General features: G+C 53.6%; 1 protein-coding gene across 6 annotated transcripts; it reads left to right on the top strand.

The window, feature by feature from the left end:
* Positions 1-9,993: 9,993 nt before the first annotated feature.
* KCNA2 (potassium voltage-gated channel subfamily A member 2) lies at positions 9,994-20,820 on the top strand. 6 transcript variants are annotated; one of them, XM_048327982.1, is made up of 3 exons: positions 10,995-11,239; positions 12,044-12,433; positions 13,068-20,820. In XM_048327982.1, the coding sequence occupies exon 3, from the start codon at positions 13,257-13,259 to the stop codon at positions 14,754-14,756; it is 1,500 nt and encodes a 499-aa protein (XP_048183939.1). In that variant the 5' UTR covers positions 10,995-11,239; positions 12,044-12,433; positions 13,068-13,256; the 3' UTR covers positions 14,757-20,820. The 6 variants fall into 6 exon arrangements, with proteins under 6 accessions (XP_048183936.1, XP_048183939.1, XP_048183940.1 ...); XM_048327983.1 differs by having other exon boundaries at positions 13,065-20,820; XM_048327979.1 differs by lacking the exon at positions 10,995-11,239 and adding an exon at positions 9,994-10,106 and having other exon boundaries at positions 12,044-20,820.
* Positions 20,821-21,035: the final 215 nt, after the last annotated feature.

Raw genomic sequence — 21,035 nt, 5'->3', positions numbered from 1 at the left:
CAAATGCTGTTATTGCTACTGAATCCTTTTAAAATTAAGGAATTTCTGAGGTAGAGTTTTTCTTCTCTGAGTGTTCCCCGCTCTCCTGCATTGCACAAATCCAGCTGGAAGTCTGTCTCTCAACCTGAGATTAAAGCCAAGTAGCATCTCTGGGTGAATTAAATTACACATTCTAATCCCCATATTTTCCACCAGCCTCTGATACAGGTAAATTATGTTTCTTTTTCCCATTTTTCCTGGTTTGTCCAAGATGATGTCATCAATGCACCTTTAAAGGGAATGGTCTGAAATGGTTCTGACTGGTGCTGTCCAGAACACATCTCTGACTGTTGCAAGACCAGGCACTGCTGCTGGGTTTGAAATGCATCATTCCTATCCCAGAGGATGATTTCGGAGCAGGACAATTTGCCTGGCAACACACAAGTCATGGACAGAGCTGGGTGTGAATCAAAAGGTGTTAGGTGGAAATGTAGTCAGAAAGTGCCTGAAATAGCGGAGTTTTAATGCAAAACTCTGTTGGCTGCCACGTCCCTTGTGCTGCCATTGGTGCACTGGAATTAGATTTGGTCATTCCAATTGCTCAGGTCTTGCAGGAAAATCCCCCTCGCTGCTGGAGGTCAGGGGTTCCGTGGCTGAATTTGGCACCTTGCAAGGAGAGCAGGCTCTTAATTCATCACCTGAGACCCCAAAACGTGGCAGAAGGGAGGTGTTGCATTGACTTCCAGCACAGCAGCAGCTCACGTTTCTTAATTTCCCATCCTTTACTATGCAACTGGTTTTCACAGAATCTTCCCGGGATGGAGGCGGCTGGATATAATTTTGACTTTGCTTTCCTTCCTTCACACGTGTGCAAGTGGGTGATGCAGAAGTGTTTCCACGACTGTCTCACCTGGGACGTGCACTGGGTCTGTGAACAGTGAAATATTGGGAAATTCTGTGCATCTGACTGGAAATCTGAACTCATCCCTAAATCCTGACTGATCAGGTGCCACAGGAGCGATGCAATTTTGGACTGGAGATGTTAAATGCAGTCTTGTTCCTCTGAGTTCATTTTAAAGTCTGGTTTTGCCACTGAGCTGTGTTGCAACTGTTTAAAACTTGTTTTTTTTGAAACCAGTCTGATGCTAAAACCAGCTGCTGCATCCCCTCGTCCTGGTGACTCCACCGTGGTGTGGGCCTTGTGTTCAGTTCCCGGTTAAAAAAGTGATTTTTTTTCGGTTGCGTGATTTTTTTACCTGACGTTGAATTTATTTTTTTAATGTTTTTTTTTTCTCATTAGAACTTGAAACTGTTCTTTCATACGCAAAGTTCAATAAAACGGCTGAACCGCAGCGTGTGGTGTTTGATACTGAAGTGGGTGGAGAGGAAGTGTGGGGATGGAAAGGGTGGTGTGAGGATGAGGTTTGAGGAGGGTCCTCTAATGTGAACTCGTTTACTCAGGATGAAATAATCTGAAATTTAATGCCCTTCACAGGAGTCAGAATTTCCCCTGCTAGAGAAATAAAACCCTGGGGCAAAGTCTGCACATTTCCAGCATCCCACCCAGCCACCTGGACTGAGGGAGCTCCAGGAAAACCCTTCAAATTTTGGTGGTGTGTCACCAGAAGGGAGGTCACTGACGGTGCTCGGGCACACGAATGCAGGCGGAGGGGGCTGACCCACCCGCTCCCATCACAGCTGGAAATCCCGCAAAAGGAGCTCAGAAGCTCATTTGAGAACCTTGTTCTTGGCTTCAAACCACGTCTGTGAGCTTCAAAAGTGAATGTGGCCAAAGAGTGTCAAAAGTTTTGGTTTAGGTTTTTGGTTGCCTTAAAAATATTGAAGTTGTTTCTCCTCTGTTGCTCAGAGAAGCTGTGACTGCCCCATCCCGGCAAGTGTCTGAGGCCAGGCTGGAGAAATCTGGGCTGGTGGAAGGTGGTTTCACCCATGGCAGAGGGTGAGACAAGATGAGCTTTAAGGTCCCTTCCCACCCAAACCATTCCAGGATTCCACGGCTCGATGATTCCATGATAAAATCACTTGAGCTGTGCATACAAGTGCTGTGTCCCAGGGCCAGAGGCCCCAGGCTCCTGCAAGGGGATTTTATTTTAGTGCTCACTGAGCCAGGACACCCGGACTATTATCCCAAGTGACTCGGTTATTTTCGCAAATCCCAGTTCCGGGGCTGAAATCCTGGAGGAAATCCTGCAAGAGGCTTCAGGTGCTGAGCTGGGGGCTCAGGACTGGGAGCAGAGCAGCAGCCTCGTGTGCCCACAGCCACCCCGGGCAGGGTCACACCAAAGGAATTCAGCAGCGGTGGAGAACCTCAAGTTCCCGAACTTTACAAAACATCTTGATCCTGTCGGCCTCGGGAATTGTGACAGGGACGAAGAAGTTCCTAGAAAAGCAGCACTGAGTGCTGGAACTGGTCTGGGTGGTTTCATCTATCTCTGCTCTCGAGGTTTGCTGTGAGCACCAGCTCTGCTGGGGGAGGACAATCCATGGTGAGCAAAGTCAGCTTCAGCTCCAGCACTCCCAAATCCTCTCATCCAGCCATGCTGGATGGCACCACAGCAACTCCTGGCTGGTGTGGGTGGCAGGGCAGATTTTGGGCTGGCTCAGGGGCTCTCTGAGGTGCGTTTTAGCAGCTCTTGCTGCTTCGTTCTCTGCTGTGACCTCAATCTCTGTAGCAGCTCCCCGGAGGGTTGTGGTGTCTCCAGCTGCAGTTTTCGGTTGACATGTGGTTACCTGGGGTGTGCTTGAACATCCGGGAAAAGCAGGATGTGGCAAACTCTGAGATGCAGATGGGGCATGAATGGCACCAGCCAAAACCAGGCCTGGTTAGGAAGGACAGGTCCGGTGGGTCTGGCACCATGTGGCACCGGGATTGCCTGAGGAGCCACAGGAAACACCTTCCACACCCCACTGATGAGGGGAGGGCAATGATCCCATACTCAGTCCAAGAGGAACCTTGGCTTGAGGCTCTCCCCAGCCCCTGTGGGGTTTGCAGGGTTTGCAGCCCGTCCCTGGGGTGGTCAGTGTGTGGAGAAGGTCGTGTACAAGGAGCTGCAGAGGCACAGGACGTGGTCAGTGCCAGCAGCTCCTCTGCTCCGGGTCAGGCTAAATTTGCCAGGTTCTAGAGGGAAGAGCTGAGGGGCAGAGAGGCTGGTGAGGGCACGGAGTCGTTCCAGGGTGGTATTTCCTGCTGCACGCCCAGAGGTTATGAAGGGTAAACGCCCCTGAGGCAGTCCCGCAGTGCTGGGTGCTCAGAGCCAGCCCTGGAGCGAGCCCTGGTGCTGCCGGGCTTTGCCACAGAGAAATTCAGCTGAAATAAGGCTCTGGAGGGACCTGGCTGTGCACAGGGTGGTTTCTGCTGCCTTTTGGCTCCTGCTATGCTCTACCCGAGTGTGGGCATCCCCTGGGAGGGCTGGTGGCCACGGCAGCTCCAGCAGCACATCCCTGCACAGCGACGGAGCCGCGCTGTAAATCCTTCCCCGGCTGCCTTGAGATTTCCCGCTCGCGAGTTTCCCTGGGAGCCATGTCCTCCCCGCATTATGAAGAAATATCGATCCATCATCCCCTGCCCAGCACCTCAGCACCGTGCAGGATTTTAATGACCTGTGTCCTGTGCCTCTTTCCAAGCCAGAGCATCCAGATCTTCCAACCGTGACTTTCCCAGGATGTAGAGGGGCTCTTCCAGCTCGGAGTCGGGCTCCTCCTGGTATTTTCCTGCTCCTCAAACCACACCGTGCTAAGGAACCCTTGCCTTGGATATTTTTGAGTGGATGGCGGTATCCAAAGGATCTCCCTTTGTGTTACAACCAGGCCTGGCATCCTTCTACAAGGGGTGTTTTCCACCCCTCTGCTCTCATAGTTACCCATGGGAATGCTGAGGTTGTAATTTCCCCTGTGGAATTCTCCTTTACTTGACAGCACCTTGTCCAGGCCTTTTGTTATCATTCAATTTATTGATAAGACTCTTGATTTTGATTTTGTTCTCCCAGTGCTGCATTTCCAGCCCCTCACTTCACCCTGATGCCGAGGATTTGTGTGGTGTTTCTGCTCTGTTGGTATTTGGGAAGGGTGGAAGGGGCTTTATCTCCTGCTCTGTCAGGTGTTAGTCCCCTCTTGGTTTATCCTGACGGCAGGAAAGGAAGTATTCCTCTGGCTTCCCAGGGCTGTGGGATCACAGAGGATGCTGCAGGGACAGTCATTCCACAGAGTGAAGGGGTTTTGGATGCTCCCAGGACCCTCCTGCAAACACCAGCACTTTCTTTGTCCACCAATATTCCACAGCCCCAGAGGGTTTCAGCACAAGTCAAGGGAACCCCCGGGATCTGGACCATGGATCTGAGCTGCTCTTGCCCAGCCCAAGTCACCGGCCATGGGGGTGATTCCACGACTCCCAGGGGTGCTCAGGGGTGCCTGGTGGGTGCTGGAAAAACGTGAGCTGGAAGCAGAGTGTGGGGAGGGGGAGAAGGGGAAGCCGTGGTTAAAAATAGCTATTTTTGAAAGAAAGAGATGAAAACCTCTTTGAAGAAATGAGGGGAGAGGGGGAGTGTTTCCATGGAAACGGGGAAGTCTGTCTCTTCCCAAAAGAGGGGGTGGGAGATGAAGAAATAGTAAATACAGCAGAGGAATGACGGGGAAGAGGACGCTGCCTGTCAGTGGCATTCCCCATGGATCCCGCTGGCATTCCCCAGGGATTCTGGGCAGGGGGCTCTGGCCTCTGGGTCCTGGTAGGAGCAGATGGGGCTCTGGCATTGCCTGCCCACACAGCCTTGGAAGTGTCGCTTTGCATCCTCCCTGTGCCACCTGCAGCCCTGGATCTGTCACCTGCCCAGGTCACCAGAGAGAACAGCGACCCAGAGCTGCTGGGGACACATTCCCAGGGCCAGGTCAGTGTCACCACGATGGGGCATCCCCAGCCGCTCCCGGCAGCTCAGCAGGGACAGTAAATAACGAGTGTCCTCCAAAAGCCTGGGAAATGGACATCAAATCTTGGCTTTTTTCTTCCAGGAATTTCCCACCATGGCAGGGCCATTTCCAGGGAAGGGAACTGTGCTGGGCAGCAGAGACATGGCGGGGCTTGGCCACAGGATGAGGGCAGCTGGGGGCTTCTGGAGGGATTGAGGCCGGGTGGAGTGGGCTGGGCTGGCCTGGAATTTGGCACAGCTCCCGAACTGGCACCATCCGCAGTTTGGCCGGGTGTGGCTCACAGCTTGGCACAGCTCATGGTTTGGCACAGCTCACAGTCTGGCACAGCCAGGTTTGGCATGACCCAGGACTTCAACTAAAAGAGGTTAATTTAGATTTGATACAAGGATGAAATTCCTCCCTGGGAGGGTGGGCAGGCCCTGGCACAGGGTGCCCAGAGCAGCTGTGGCTGCCCCATCCCTGGCAGTGTCCAAGGCCAGGCTGGATGGGGCTTGGAGCAGCCTGGGACAGTGGGAAGTGTCCCTGCCCGTGGCAGGTGGTGGAAGTGGATGGTCTTCAAGCTCCCTCCCCACCAAAACCATTCTGTGATTCCATGATTTGGCACAGCTCCCCATCTGGAATGGCCATGGGGCCGGAATGTCCTGCAACAGCCCCGGGCTTGGGCCAGCTCTGTGGCCATTCCACTCAGGGCCAGCTCGGTGCCACCATGCCCAGGCCGTGGGGAAGGCACTCCCAGCCTGAGCCGGTGGCTTCTCCTCCCTGCAGCAGCTCTGCGTGGGAGGAAGAGAAGAGGGAAATCATCCTCTCAAACCACTTTTCCTCCCAGCTTGTTTGCAGTCCTGCAGCTCCTGGGGACGGATGAAAGTTTGGGGTGATGGGAACATCTCACCCCACTCCGTGGCTCAGATCTCACCTTCAGCAGCTCTCGGCCCCCTCCCAGCACCACCAGACACTCGGGCTGAGACCCACAGGCTCTAAAAACAGCATCTGCAGGGCTGCTCATCCCATCTGTGCCGTGAGGGAGATGTTTCCACCCTGACCAGCACCCGCATGGGGAGCCAGTCCCAGGGCTGACGGCTGGAGGGAGGGGTGTCCCACCAGGGCAGTGCAGAGGGGACCCTGAGGTCACCTACAGCTCACCCCAGGCGAAGGAGCTCTGTCTGCAGACACTGGTCATGTCCAGCCGAGGCTTCGGCCATTTCCAGCAGAGTCATCTCCCCTGCAGGTTTCTCCCACCTCTCCTTGCTCTTCTATTCCCTAATCTCAACAACCAGAAAGTTTCAACTTTTGGCCCAATTTCCCTGTTTGTAAGTGAGCACCAACCCCTGGAGTGAGAGAAAAGGCCCCCAGAACTGGAGGAACAGGGATGTCCCATGGGGAGATGGGCATGGGCTGCTCCAGGCCTGAGGAAGAAGAAATGAAGATGCTCATCACCTCTCCTTTGTCTTGGCGTGCCATGAGCAGCGCTGGCTCGGCAAAGCAGGTGTTGCATTGGCACCATGGGTAAAGGTTTGGGCACATTTGGAGCCCTGAGGTGACTCCGTCCTCGGTCCCTTTGGAGCAGCAGGGCTGGGAGGACAGAGGGACGTGGCTGGGTCCCCTTGGGAGGAGGTGGTGGCCCAGAGCAGCCTGTGGGACACAGGGGCTCAGGTGACACTGGCAATAAGGCCCCAGGGGTGCTGGGGGGATCTGTCAGGGTGATGTCCAGGCCTGTGAGCTGTGGCTCCTTGCAGAAGTCCTCGCCGCTGGCTGGAAGGAGGCTTCTGGTTCCTTTTCCCTTGCTGAATTTGCCTTGTCCTGCTGTGCAAGCGAAACCAAGCGGCTCTGAGAGCCTTTCAGCCGGAGTGGCAGGAGCAGTCCAGGTGGGAGACACCCTCCAGGCCCCATGCCCACCCCACGCCAGCCCAGGCCCGTCAGGGGCAGCCTGGCAGGAAACATTCACAGTCACCCCCAGGCCTGAAGCTCTTTGCTGTGTTTTGGTTGAGCTGCAAGACTTTTATTTCAATGAGTGGTGCCCAGTTCCTCTCCAGAGCGGCCCCCCAGGCTGGTGGAGCAGCTTCGGAGGCAAAGTGGCAACTCAGCCATCCTGACAAATTGAGAATTCAGACTGGAGCCCAAAGGAGCTGTTTTTAAAATAATGGGATATTTTATTATGAAAAACACCCTGGAGGATTTCAGAGGGATGTGTTTACTGTTAACTTTGCAGAGAGGTGATTTTTGCTGTTTTCCCTTCAGCAGTTGTGCCTTTCCATGGACCAGGAGAACCACAGAGGACCCAGGAGAATCTCCCAGGGACCAAGAGATCTCTTCAGAAACCAGGAGATTCTCCCAGGGTTTAGCAGTTACTCCCAGGATCCAGGAGGTTCTCCTGGGGTGCAGGAGGTTCTCCCAGGGATAAGGAGCCCTGCCCAGCGTCCCTCTTTGCTCTGCTCCTCCTTTCCCACATCACTGCAGGCAAAGCCCTGATCCCTCCCCATCTCCCTGGCTCGGGGAAGCCGCTCTGCCCTATCTCACCACGGTATTTTGGGATTCACCAGCAGCATCTGCCATGGGAGAGCAGAGCCTGCTCCGTGGGGCCGTGTCACCGTGTTCCTGGGCTCTGTTCATTTTTAGACGTCTCCTGGCATCCCCTCCTCTTGCCACCACCCACTGCAGGGGGTGAGGAGGGGCTGGGGGGCCAGGAGCTCCATCCTCTGACGTCAGCAGCGGGTGGGAGGTCGGATGCTTTCCCTGGAGGGTGAATCACAGTCCTGGGAACTCGCTTACAGCTTTCACAGCTCCCAAAATGACACAAGGCCCAGTTATGTCAACACCTTCAGCTGGAAAACCGTGGCTCAGAGGGAGATGGGGCTCAGTGCTCTGCCCTGTCCAGCGCCTCTGCTGGGCTCCAGCTTGGATCCTCTTCCCACAATGGCTGTTGGGATTTGCTCCAGCCCTCAAAGTCCCTCTGGCTTTGCAGGAGGTGGGACAGGGTCTCCAGGAAGGACACCACAGAGAGCTGCCGTTGCCTGAGGCTGTGCAGGAGGTGTGAAGGTGGTGGCACAGGGTCTGTCCTCTTCAGAGAGCTTCTCTCACCCCTTCCCTGGCTTGGCATATGCAGGTGCCCACCCTGGGTGTCCTAAGCAGTGGGGCTGGGTGTGGGTTGGGCTTTCCAATGACCCTGGGACTTGAATTCAGCTGTTCTGGATGAGGCCAGGGCTGGGAATAGCCCTGCCCTGTGGCTTCCACCCATCTCCCACAGCACCACTTCTTGGGGTGTCTCCCAGACCCACTGCCAGCAGGGTACCATGGAAAAAAGTGGGGAAAAGCACATTTTTTGCTATTTGTATGGCTGCCTGCAAACAAATCCACAAACAGAGGGTCTGAACAGCCCTTGGGGGCTTCCCTGGGAATAAAGGAAACGAGGGGAGATCACTCTGACCACAGGATCGCCTCGTTCCTGGAACATCCTCCCACCAAGTGCTTTTCCCAGCACCACTCACACACACGGGGTAAGAATTCCAGTTTGGGTGTCTATAAAATCCATTGAGATAAGAGAAATAATTCAGGAGGAAATTATTATTTAATAATAGTATTGAGCAAAGGCGTCATCTTGTTAAATCCTTGTGAAACAGCCAAGTGGGTGCAGAGCTCAGCTCGTCTGGTTCTCCAAGAGGCTGGGATGCGTCTGGAGCTGTCAGCGCGGCTGAGGGAGGCGAGCGCAGACACACAGATGATAATAATAGCTCACAATTAGGGTAGTAAATCAGGAGAGAGCATCACTCAATTCAGAGAAATTCCCCTGATTTGCTGGAGACGGGATTTTGGCTCTTTGTACGGAGCTGGTGCTGTTTGGATGACAAATCCCCCTGGTTCTGCAGAACCTTCGCAAGGCGGCAGCAGGAGGAGCGCGTTGGAAACTCAGCTCCACTTGGATTGTTCCCTGCCCAGCCTCAGTTTCTACATATTGCATAAGGATCAGCCTCGGGCAAATCATTTTCTGGGTTCGACCCACCCTGCCATGGCAGATCCACCTCCAGAGAAGGCTAAAATGGTGCTGATGACATTAAAAACCCTCGCCCAGAGCGGCCTCCTGCCAAGCTGGATGCGTGCAGGAAGGAAACCCATAGTGCAAGGGCCGGTCGTGAAGGATTCCCAGTTTTCCTATAGGGTTAGACATTAATTTTCAATATTGGGATCTGGCTGGGGCTTGGGAAAATACAATTTTTGTTTCAAGGCGAAGAGGGGTGTCGGGAGGAGCAGCAGGTGATCACATCCCCCAGTGCTGCACCCGCTCTCTGTCTGTGCCACCCACTGCTGCGGGTTCCTTGGGGAGCTAAAATACTGTGGTTTACCCCCCCCATGCCCCCACATCCTCCTGGGTGACTGGGCACTACACTGAGCACTGATTTTCTCAGGTATTCAGGGTGTTCCGGGCCCTCCATCCCACCTCAGGGTATCCCTGGAGTGATCCCCATCGGCACCAGTAACTCCATACAAATTTGATCACTGTATATGGGAATAAAAATATTTCCCATCGCCTCCTCCAGCACTTGTGCTTTGGGTGCCAGGAGCCTTGTGGGACTTGTTGCTTCCTTGGTGCTCCTTTTGGGGCCATGGGGGGATGTCAGAGAGGTCCAAACCTCGTGCCTGAAGGCAGGGGTTGATCCATAGGTGTTACACGTTTGTAGGAGCTTGGCCATCTCCTTCCTTTGGGGTGGGAAAAGCCTCGTCATGAAGGGACCTCAGTAAACACAAAATGATATCAAAATGATTGCTTTTCACATCCTCACCCCAGCCAAGGGCAGCCCCAGCAAGTCCAATCCTGCCCCATCTCCTTCCCCAGAGCTGCAGGGAGCGCTCCATCCCCCAGATCTCCCCGAGCAGATCCAGGCTATTACCAAGAAGATGGGATGGATCGGAGCCGCATGGCAAGGCAGCATCATGTATCCAGGGATATGATTATTTCCCAGTGGTTGGAATCTAGGTCTCCTGCTTGGGAGGAGGGGTGCGGGAGGAGGTGGGGGGGGGGGGGGGGGGGGGGGAAGACGCTCATATTAATCTTATGAATATTCATGGAGAAGCTGAGCTGCCTTCGGAGGTTGACTCCGGGGTACGAGTTTGGGGGGCTGTAGGTGAGAGGTGCCGGCAGCGGCGGGAGCAGAGCAGCTGCTTGTGCATTCTCCGCATGCCTGACTGCAGAGCCAAGTGTAAGTTGGTGCCTTTTTCTCTCCTCCCCACCCCATCCCTGCATCCTTCCCCCTCTTCCCGCTGCTCCCCTGCCTAAACACAGCCTGGCCAGGAACGGTGCAAAGCGAGGGAGTCGTGCTTTAGTCGCAAACACGACCCCAAACCGTGTGACTCCCGCCTGCAGTGCTCAGTGCGGGCTGAGAACAAACTGAGGGGCTTTGGGCAAATCTTCACCTCCTCCATTCTCCCCCTTCAGCCCCCAAATTTGCATGAATTAACCCTAAAGATGCTTGAAGGGGGGGGCGGAGGTTGTTTGCCAGAAAAACGGGCTGTGGGGAGAAAGTAGGAGAAACTGAGTGCTGGGATGGGTGATGTCAACTGAGATGATGCCGTAACCCTCTCCGCCAAGCACCGAGCATCAGCGCTTGGCTTCGGAGTCGGAGGAAGAAGCCCAGAGCCCATGCCAAATAAAAATCAACGTGTTAAATAAAAACAAAGTCAATTTCTGTGCCGTTAAACAAATCCGGGGTGTTCGGGGAAGGGAGAAAGGGGAGGAGAGCGTTTATGGGCAGGAGGAAAACTGCGTGTTTATTAAAAAAAAATAAATGAAACATTGAAGGTTGGTTGATTTTTGGTGAGATGGGGGTTTGTGGCTGCCAGATCTTTGCTGCGGCAGCAGAAAGATGGTGTTTGTGGTGTTCTGGCGTGATGCTCGGAGGAGCCAGGGAAGGTCAAATCCAGCTGAACTCCTCGGCGAGTCGCTGGGGAGTGAGTGGTGGGGAGAAAATGCAGGAAAAAGATAAAAACTGGGACAAATGAGACCTGCTCTCCTGTGGGCCTGGCAGAAAAGGGTTAAGAGAAGCGGTTGAATGCTGCAAGCCTCGTCAGGGTTGTACTATTTTTTCTAGTGCATAAGGAGAAGGGAGAGGAGGGTTGCACGGAAAAGGGAAATTTCCAAGAAAAGAGGGATCTGCGGCAATATCAGCACCTCGGGGGATGAAGAGAGGAACCAACAGGCATAAATGGCCTGGAGATGGCTGAAATCTTTGCCGAGGAGATTGGGACCGCGGGGTTATTTTCCACCTGCCTCCCCTGCCCGGTTCTGTAATCCTGGCTCAAAGTAGACAAGTCGAGTTGGAGCTGAAGAAGGGAGGTTAGAGGGGTTTTTATTTCGTTTGGGAGGGCAAAAAAAAAAAAAAAAAAGAAAAAAGCAAAAAATGAGAGGTTGGTTGGCCCTCTCCGGGCTGAGCATCTCCATGGTGCGAGGCAATGCAGGATGATCCGAGGGAGCGCTCGTCGGGAGCAGGGATGCTGAGAACCCGGCACCCACCGGGAACATGAACCTCAACATCCCCACGAGAAATTTCACCCAGCGGAGCCGAATCCCCACGGGGGTGGGTCGGCCGGGGGGTTGGCTCTCGGGAGGATGGGGAGGGCGGATGCAGGTCGCGTGGGTCCCGCGGCCGGGGCCCCGGTGCTCGTGGGTCCTTGGAGCCATCGGCGGGGGGACAGAGAGGGGCCGGCGGGGGGTTCGGTCTGGGGAATGAAGCCGGAGCCTCCCGGATCACCGGGGAACGCCGCGGAACGGCCGCGGGTGCCGTGCCCGGTGGGTGACACCGACTCCCGGTGCTGGCGGTGCTGGGAACCCTCGGTGGCTTTGCAGAGCCTCGGCTGCCGGGGGGGCTGCGTCGTTCCCCCCCCGCTCCTCCGGCTGGCACGGGCTCGGCGGGCAGCCGGCCCCGCTGGGCTGAGCAGAGCGCAGGGACACGGGGCTCTGGTTTTTTCCGCCTCGGCGCTGGCGCTCTCGCCCTCCTCTCTCTCGTGTTGCAGTGCAGGTTGGGCGGGCAGCGGGCGAACAGCTCGCGGCCGGGGAAACGGGGTGCCCGGAGGAGCCGGGGCTTTGCGGATGCTCCTCGCGAAGCCCCACAGCTTGCTACCTTCTCGGTGTTTTTTCCAGGCGATGCCACACCTCCCGAGGACACTGGGGACATCGGGTTTTGCTGAGCTTAGCAGCTTTTCACCGTCGTACCGAAGGCATCAGACAGACGCTCATCTGCCCTGAAGTGCAGATCCGCAACAGCTCCCGGGAAGACTCTGTCTCTCTGTCTCTCTGTCTCTCTTTCTCTCTCTCTCCAGTCCAAACCATTACAAGACCTGACTTCCACCATCTGGGAATCTAACCCCTCTTATGTCCCTTCTCCTTTCTCTACGATGACTCACCATTATTTTTAACTTTGAAGAGAGAGGAAATTATGGGGATCTTGGAAGCCTATATTTCTCTCTAGGATTTCCCCAGGGTCAGATAATCGGTGTTACTAAGAGACACACTAAGATTTGGCTTCTCCAGGTAATGTGATTTGTTTTCTGTGTGCCATGGTGGTTTGCAGAGAATGACAGGAGCCGGGACACCAGCGGCCGAGGAGGGGGACTGCGGTGGTCCGCGGGGCAACTGGAAGCACATTCCGGCAGCCGCAGAGCTTGGCTGCAGGCAGGGAGGGCAGCATGTCACCAGGGAAAGAGGATTGGGAAGGTGTTAAACTTAAAAGCGGAGTTGGCGCTTTCCTGAAGGGTAGATTGCCTGAGATCGCACGGTTAAATGTTAATTAACCCTTAGCTGCATGCCTGCAAATGAGCTGAGCCCGGCACCCCGCGGGGTCCTCTCGCCACCTCAGGGCTGGATGGGGTTATTTTTCCTCCTTCCTTTCTCTTCCCTTCCCCCTCTTTACTATTTTTAACTGGAATTTTTGTTTTTAGCCAAAAAATAAGCCCTGGTTTGCCAATGCCAGTTTTTCCACGCTGGTTTTGAACAGGTGACGGTTCCTCAGGTGTTTTCTCTGTTCCACCTAATGGGTTTAGATGGGAGTTGTTGAACTCTGTCCCAAGGAAGGCAAATTAACCCCTCCAGGAAGGGGATAGACGTGTTAGAGAAGGGATCTGCTCTCCTCCCCCCAACTTTATTCCATCTCTCTCTTTCTCAGCAGGGGCGATTTTCTTTCTTCTTCTTTTTTTTTCCTCCTTTTTTTTTTTTTATCTCATCCCTTCGCCTTTTCATGAGACTCTTCCAAACCTACGTACCTGTCCTTCTGCAGGATAGTAGCCCTGCCCCGACCCCGATCCCACCACCGGGCGCTGGGAAGAGTTTAGCATAAGGATTTCTTTTAAAGCCCAATATGACAGTTGCTACTGGAGATCCTGCAGATGAAGCTGCAGCTCTTCCCGGTCACCCGCAGGACACGTACAACCCTGAGACCGACCATGAGTGCTGTGAGAGGGTGGTCATTAACATCTCGGGGCTGCGCTTCGAGACGCAGCTCAAGACACTTGCCCAGTTTCCAGAGACCTTACTAGGGGATCCTAAAAAGAGGATGAGATATTTCGACCCTCTCCGGAACGAGTATTTCTTTGACCGGAACAGACCCAGCTTCGATGCGATTTTGTACTACTACCAGTCCGGGGGAAGGTTGCGGCGGCCGGTCAACGTGCCCTTAGACATCTTCTCCGAAGAGATCCGCTTCTACGAACTGGGGGAAGAAGCCATGGAGATGTTTCGGGAGGATGAAGGCTACATCAAGGAAGAGGAGAGGCCGCTGCCTGAGAATGAGTTTCAGAGACAAGTGTGGTTGCTCTTTGAGTACCCTGAGAGCTCAGGCCCTGCCAGGATTATAGCTATTGTCTCCGTCATGGTGATTTTAATCTCCATCGTCAGCTTTTGCCTGGAAACGTTGCCCATTTTTCGGGATGAGAACGAAGACATGCACGGCAGCGGGCTGAGCCATCCCCCCTACTCCAACAGCAGCATGGGGTACCAGCAGTCCACTTCTTTCACAGACCCCTTCTTCATCGTGGAGACACTTTGCATCATCTGGTTCTCCTTCGAGTTCTTGGTGAGGTTTTTCGCCTGCCCCAGCAAGGCTGGTTTTTTTACCAACATCATGAACATTATAGACATCGTAGCCATCATTCCCTATTTCATCACCTTAGGGACGGAGCTGGCCGAGAAGCCGGAGGATGGTCAGCAGGGCCAGCAAGCCATGTCCTTGGCCATCCTTCGAGTCATCCGCTTGGTGCGGGTCTTCAGGATCTTCAAGCTCTCCCGGCACTCCAAGGGGCTGCAGATCCTGGGACAGACTCTCAAGGCCAGCATGCGGGAGCTGGGCCTCTTGATATTTTTCCTCTTCATCGGCGTCATCCTCTTCTCCAGCGCCGTCTACTTTGCCGAGGCCGACGAGAGCGAGTCCCAGTTCCCGAGCATCCCCGATGCCTTCTGGTGGGCTGTGGTTTCCATGACGACTGTTGGCTACGGAGACATGGTCCCCACGACCATCGGGGGGAAAATAGTGGGTTCCTTGTGTGCCATCGCTGGCGTATTAACGATTGCCTTACCCGTGCCCGTCATAGTGTCTAACTTCAATTACTTCTACCACCGGGAGACCGAGGGAGAGGAGCAGGCTCAATATTTGCAAGTAACCAGCTGCCCAAAGATCCCCTCTTCCCCTGACCTAAAGAAAAGCAGAAGTGCCTCTACTATTAGTAAGTCTGATTATATGGAGATTCAGGAAGGTGTAAACAATAGCAATGAGGATTTTAGGGAGGAGAACTTGAAGACAGCCAATTGCACCCTAGCTAACACAAACTATGTGAATATCACCAAAATGCTAACCGATGTCTAGTCGCTAAAATCTAGTCCCGTATTTAAAGCTGAAGTGGAACAATTGCAGATATTGAGTGCTGCTCTGCATTGTAGTTAATACAGTATTTTCTACGGTGTATATTTGGTTCTGCATGGGAAGCAATAGCTGTGTAAGTGACTTTTAATCTTTGATTTCCACACCGAATAAGCGTCCGTGCAAAAAAACCCAACAAACCCAAACCATTTTGTTGCCCTTCTCCCATCCCAGGCTCGTGGGTTTCCAAAGATACGGAGGGGACGGGCACTTCGAGCAGCGGGATGGGGATACAAGGGGCAGGTCCGGGCCATCCCAGGGTGCCACGAATCCCGGTCCCTGTCCTGGGTGACAGCCAGCTTCTAGGCACGGGGAACAGCTGGGAAAAGTCAGGCAGAGCTTCCTGAAGGGCCGCTGCAGGTGTGGGGCCGGATTGCTGGAGGGCTCGAGTTCCTGCCCCGGGAAAGCGAAGCGCGAACGCGTCGCCCGGCTCGTGTTTCATAACTGAAATGCTGCATGCTGCAATAGTTTCAGCCACTGCAGTGTGCCAGTGTGAGGCCCAGGGGAGGGATAATTAGTGTGACAGCACATTATTTATTAAGTCTTAAATTTTCTATGCGAGGCATCGGGAGGGACGAGTAAATAAATCAAGAGCTTGGAATTTATTTATTTATTTAGATGACACTTCCATCATCAATATTTCCAGGATCACCAAAGACACCTCCACTGACACATTGAAAATGAGTTGGAAAAAGCATCTTTTTTTATATCTATATATAAAACTGGAGCAACTATGCTGTGGCCTATAATATATTTATACTGCAGTGAAATTTAACCAGTAATACAGTACAGCTGCATGGATATTTGTTGCATGAATCTGAATATTTAATACACACACAAATATATATTTTCTTAGTAGACTATACAGTATTCATGTTTATAGTGTTTATAGATTCTCCAGTGGCTCGAAGGAGATTCATGGGAGTTTAAAAAATCTCCATTACAGTTAAAAACCGGATGGGGAAGGCATGTGCTGACAACAGTTGGATAGATAACAGGGCAAAGCCTGAGAGATAACAAGGCAAAGCCTGAGTGTCCGAGCATCCAGACACAAGAGCCAACGAATGCAAGCCAGGGAAGGTGAGCTGGAAGTTAAACACCTGCGCTCATTATGGGGCGAGTAATTAGTCATTAATCCTGGTGTCAGGAGCAGAAACCGCGGCGGATCGGAGAGGGCACGAGGAGCAGGTGGAATAGCAGGTTCCAGCTCTCCTGACTTGTTTGTTCAGCAGTTTTCAGCCTTTCCCATAGCATTCCCGTGTGTGTGTGTGTGTATAGATATTTAGAGAGCGACTACAGGGCCGAATCCTCAGCAAACAGAGCGCTTGGGGCATCGAGGACTCCCTGGCTCAGGGCTGCTGGGATGGTGGGACATGGCCTGGAGCAGGGTGACCTGTCCCTGGAGCTCATGGCATCCCCGGGGCAAGGTGTGTTTTGGGCTTGAAAGCTCCTTTTTAACCACGTAGAGCCTCAGGGCTGGGGGTTTATTCCTTTCTGATGGAGTGGGCACGTGCTGAGGTGGGCTGGATCTGAGCTGGCACCTCTGAGCCTTTGCTTTGCCGTCTTCCAGGGTGTTTAGAGTGGTGGGTCGAGGTGCAGAGAGCCCGAGGTTCTCCCTCTTCCTCATCCCCGGTGTTATTTGGGGATGGGTGAGAGCTGTTGATCCACGGGGAATCTCACCTGCTTTCCCCATCCCTCTGTGGGTTTCCTTCTGTTTTCCCCATTGCTGACAATCCCCAGGGAGAGGTGCCCTGTTCCTCTTCCAGGTCAGGGGAGATGGATGAAAATCCCTGCCAAGGTCATGGTGGAGCAAAGCCTCCCTGGGCTGTGGAATGGGGTTCAGTTGGGGTGAATTTGGGCTGAACCAGGGCACGATCAGCCCTGAAATATTGCAGAAAGGGTGAGCACAAGGAGCTTGGCGAGGGGTCAGCCAGACCCTTCCTTCCTCAGAGAGGAAACCCCTGCTCCTGACAATAATCCAACCGGTGCTAAAGTATCTACAGCAATGGCTCCAAACGCTGCTCCAGGGCAGGATCCATCTTGTGCTGATGGGGCTCCTCTGGGCCAGGTGGAATCACTCCTCACTTTTATTTGATTGATTCATTGATTAATTGATTCAGGCCTGGCTATCATTATTTCCAAGTGTCCATGGTTTGTGCATGGCAGTCCCTGCTTCTGCATGGGGCAGAGGACCAGCAGCACCCATGTGCTGGGGTTCAGGGGTGTTCAGGTCCCCGGCCTGTCTTTAATTGGATCTCGTTAATTGGGAGCCCTGCACTCCCACTTTGCTATGGCAGCTTGGGAATGGGAGACACTGAAGCCCCTTCACTCACACACACAAAGAAGCCAGCGCAACCAAAAGCAATAAATCTTGAGTTCTGAAGCTCATCCCGTTGGACGGGACAGGGCTGGTGAGAGTCACTGGCTCGGGCACGATTCCCAGGGCTGTCATCCAACTTCCATGGATCCGGCTTGTGGTGGGTCCGTGGGGACATGAGCTCGCACGGGGGAGCTGCCTGATGTGCTGGGATGCTGCTCGCCCGCCTCTGGGCGCCCTTTGCACCAGGGGATCCCATTCCCACTCAGGGTTGAGGTGTTTTGCTGGTGGTTTTGCTGCAGGTGTTGTGGAGGATGCTGGCACTCGCTGACACTTCGTGAAGTGCCTGGTTGTTTAACGCCCGTGGGCCTGGGGTGGTTTGGGGGAGCGTTGGCCAAAGCATTGGGTGGGGGTTGTCATGGCTTGGTGAGGAGGAAGGTGAGGTTCTGTGGGGTTCTGGGCACGGTGTTCCTGTGGCCTTTGCAAGGCCGGGCAGGAGGGGAGAGCGGATCCGTGAGCAGGATCCAAACTTCCAAACCCACTCTCCAAGCTGGCGGGTCCTGGCTGCCTTGGGAAGCTCCACAGTCGCTCAGCAGGGGCGAATGGGGACGAAGAGCGAGAGGCCACACTCCTGATGTCACTGACGTGCCCCATGGTGGGGGCCAGCACAGCCAGTCCCGTCCTTAGGACAGATCCGGCACCTCCTGCACTGACCCTGGCAGATGCTCCTGGGGAAAACGAGCCCCGGTGGGAGAGCGGCTCTGGGCTGCCCTTGTTTGGGGCACAAGGAAAATGCCCAGGATCAGCGCTCAGATGTTTGGCTCAGGGTGGGAAGGGTCGGCGAGGGCCGTGCCTGGGAGGGATCCGTGAGCCCCCACGGAGCAGAAGGGTCCAGATTTCTGCCTCGCACAGAGAAACGGTTCCCCTATAGCTTTTAATGGGATTTGTGCCTGCAGGTCGGAGCTCTAGTGCTATTTCTAGCTTTGCTTCTGACTCACTGATGTGATCTTGAACCAGTTTTTCAGGAGGAGACTGTGATATTTTTTCTTTTTTTTTCTTAATTTTTTCTTGAGGAATTTGGTTTGAGAGACTCTGGGCCTGTTTCTGTGGAGATGCTGAGCATCCCAATCTCCTCCTGCCTCTGAAAGGTGCAAAAATGAGCTGCAAAGTGGCTCAGACTGGGGATGCTAAATTAGGGACTGGGGAAGGGGAGGGTCCCAGAGCTGTGTTGGATTTCATCAGACCTCTAAACAGAGGTAGTCTGGTTCCTTTCCTCCTCATGAGGAGCCATTTCCCTCTCTCCAAGGCTGGAATGGAGGACTGGAGCTCTCTGGTCTGTGGAGGTGCTCCTGGCTTGGCACCCGGAGGAGGCAGCGCCTCTATTTTAGTTTTAGCCACTGTGCCACAGTTTTGGAGAGATGGAAAGCTGTGATTACAGGGCGGGTTGTCTTCTAACACCCAACCTCGTGCCCAAGCCTGCAGGCCACCCATCAGCCCTTTCAAATCTTCCAGAATATCTGCTGAGGGCAATGGGGTGAGGCTCGTGTTCCAGCTGGATGCTTCCAAGTGATTAGGAAAAAAAGATCTCTCTGGAGCACTGTGTTTTATTGGGAAAATTAATCTCTGCAGCGACTGTGTCAGAGTCCCACAGATTTGAATACTGAGCTATAAGAAGAAAAGGATCTCTGGATTGGCGTTATGAGAGTGTGGCACGTGGGTGTATAAATATGGGCATATTTGTGCATAAATACACAGAAGGAGAGAAAAAGACAGAGGAGGAGGAGGCATTTCAGGAAGGACCTCGCTTTGTTATCAGATAGTTCCTGGGTCAGCCCTCGAAACTGCTGCCAAAGTCTTGTAGCTTTTCCAGAGCTTGCAATACACTCGGGGATGGGTGCAAGCAGAGGAGATCTGGATCTCGCCTTGGGAGCGGGAGCATCCTGAGGGACTGGTGGCATTCAGCTCCTCGCACCCCTCTGCGAACAGCAGCTCTGCAGTGTCTCTGTTCCCAGCCCCAGCTCCCGGCTTGGGCCAGTCACGGCCATTTCTGTGACTGTGCAGGGAAAGCCAAGCAGAAGTTGAAGAGATCTGGTGGAGATGCAGGTGCTGTGCTGCACTGCGTGGGGTTTGGGGTTACCGTTTGTAATGGTTGGGTTTTAGATCTCTTAAATTATGGTGACTTTTGGGTCCCAGTGTGGCAGGTCCTGTTCTGGAGCCAGGGTAGGTTTATCACGGAATCCTGGAATGGTTTGAGTTGAAGGGACCTTAAAGCTCACCTTGTTCCACCCCTGCCATGGGCAGGGACACCTTCCACTATCCCAGCTTGCTCCAAGCCCTGTCCAACCTGGCTTTGAAACCTTATCTCAAGATCTTTACCGTGAGACCTCATCCCGAGGTCTGCATCCCTGGGGGTAGTTCTCCATGGGAGTTATCCATGGTGGTCACCCATGGGAGCTGGTCACTGTGCTGCCAGGGTGAAGAGGCCTGAGGAAAGGCAGACTTGAGTCAACCCCAAACCATTTTGGTTTGCACTCACATTAAGGCTGTGGCTCTGTCCTCACACCCCTGGCAGTATTTGACCTCCATGTGACACATCCCTTAGTCCCTCCTGTTGGGGACCAGCCCCTGCCAGGGGCCCCAAGGGGGGACAAGGGTTCCCCCCAAGCACCAGCCACTGCTCCACCCTTCCCCAGCCCTGCCAGCACCCCCAGCCTCGGTGTCTCTGCGATGTTTCTGCATTTGGCTGCCCAAAGTTCACCCCCCTGCTCAGACCCGGCAACTCCAACCCTGCTGCATCCCATCAGGGGAAGAGGGCCCAGCCCAGGGGTGAAGCAGCCCTGGGAGCACAGCACTGATTTACACCCCGGGGACAGGATCCCCCAGCCCAGTTGTGTATGATGAGAGATAAATCCCTTATTCATGTTTCTCCTCCAGAGAGGGGGTGGTTTGGCTTGTAGGAGCTGCTGGACATTGTGTAACCACACCAGGTCCACGCACATGGACCCACCACATCTCCTCCCCAGCCCTGCCTGGCTGTCCTGAGCTTGGGGTTGGTCTTCTGGGGTTTGGTTTTTTTGATGATTATTATTTTTTATTTTTTTCTGCTGCCTATAAGGTGTAATTATCCATTTGCACTTGCTCCCTCATTGTTTGAGACTGTGCTCTTGTCCTCCAATGTCATCCCCGAAGCGCAAGGGGAAAAAATGGGTATTGGATCAACCCTGCATGTGGTGCCTAATTTGAGCAAATCAATAGGAAGAGGAAATCCAAGAAGGACTCATCCTAAGGATGCTGGAGCTGAACCTTTTGTTTCCATGGTTACGGGAGAAATGGGACCAGGAATGGAGAGAGGCCTATAAACTGTTAAAGGAGGACTCGTGGGAATTTCAAGTCATTTAACCATGCGTTTGCTAGACACAACTTTAGACACCAGCTGGATCCGAATTGCACAGTGTTTATAGAAATTCCTGCTTTATTGACGGCCAGGGGGTGCGTGGGAAGGGGCAGGGGGCCCCCGAGTCAATAAGGCTGCCCGTTGTATATAGATATACAGAGCTGTGTACATACATCTCCAAATGAGCATTTGCTGTCTGGTTTATCATCAGTGTATATAATTTATTCTTCACAGAGTATCACAATTTTTGTAAATATCGGCACTAATTAAGAGAAAATAAATATGTATATTATTGAGGAGTTATTTTGATATCAGTTCTGTGGAGGGTGGGAGAGGAAAAAGACAAGTAATTATGTTGTTGGTATGTTTTTCTCTACAACTAAACCCTCTGTGAGAAGAGAAAGAAACAGCCTGAACCAGGGGAAATCAGTTTGTGCTCCACCATCAGCCAGTCTGCAGGGGCAGAGTCCCAAAAACCCCCGGGAGGAGGAGCTGATGGGTCTCAGTGATGGAC

This window comes from Corvus hawaiiensis, chromosome 24, assembly GCF_020740725.1.
Source record: "Corvus hawaiiensis isolate bCorHaw1 chromosome 24, bCorHaw1.pri.cur, whole genome shotgun sequence".
NCBI lineage: Eukaryota > Metazoa > Chordata > Aves > Passeriformes > Corvidae > Corvus > Corvus hawaiiensis.
The sequence above is the reverse complement of the archived record's forward strand: the minus strand, read 5'-3'. Positions and strand labels throughout refer to the sequence as shown.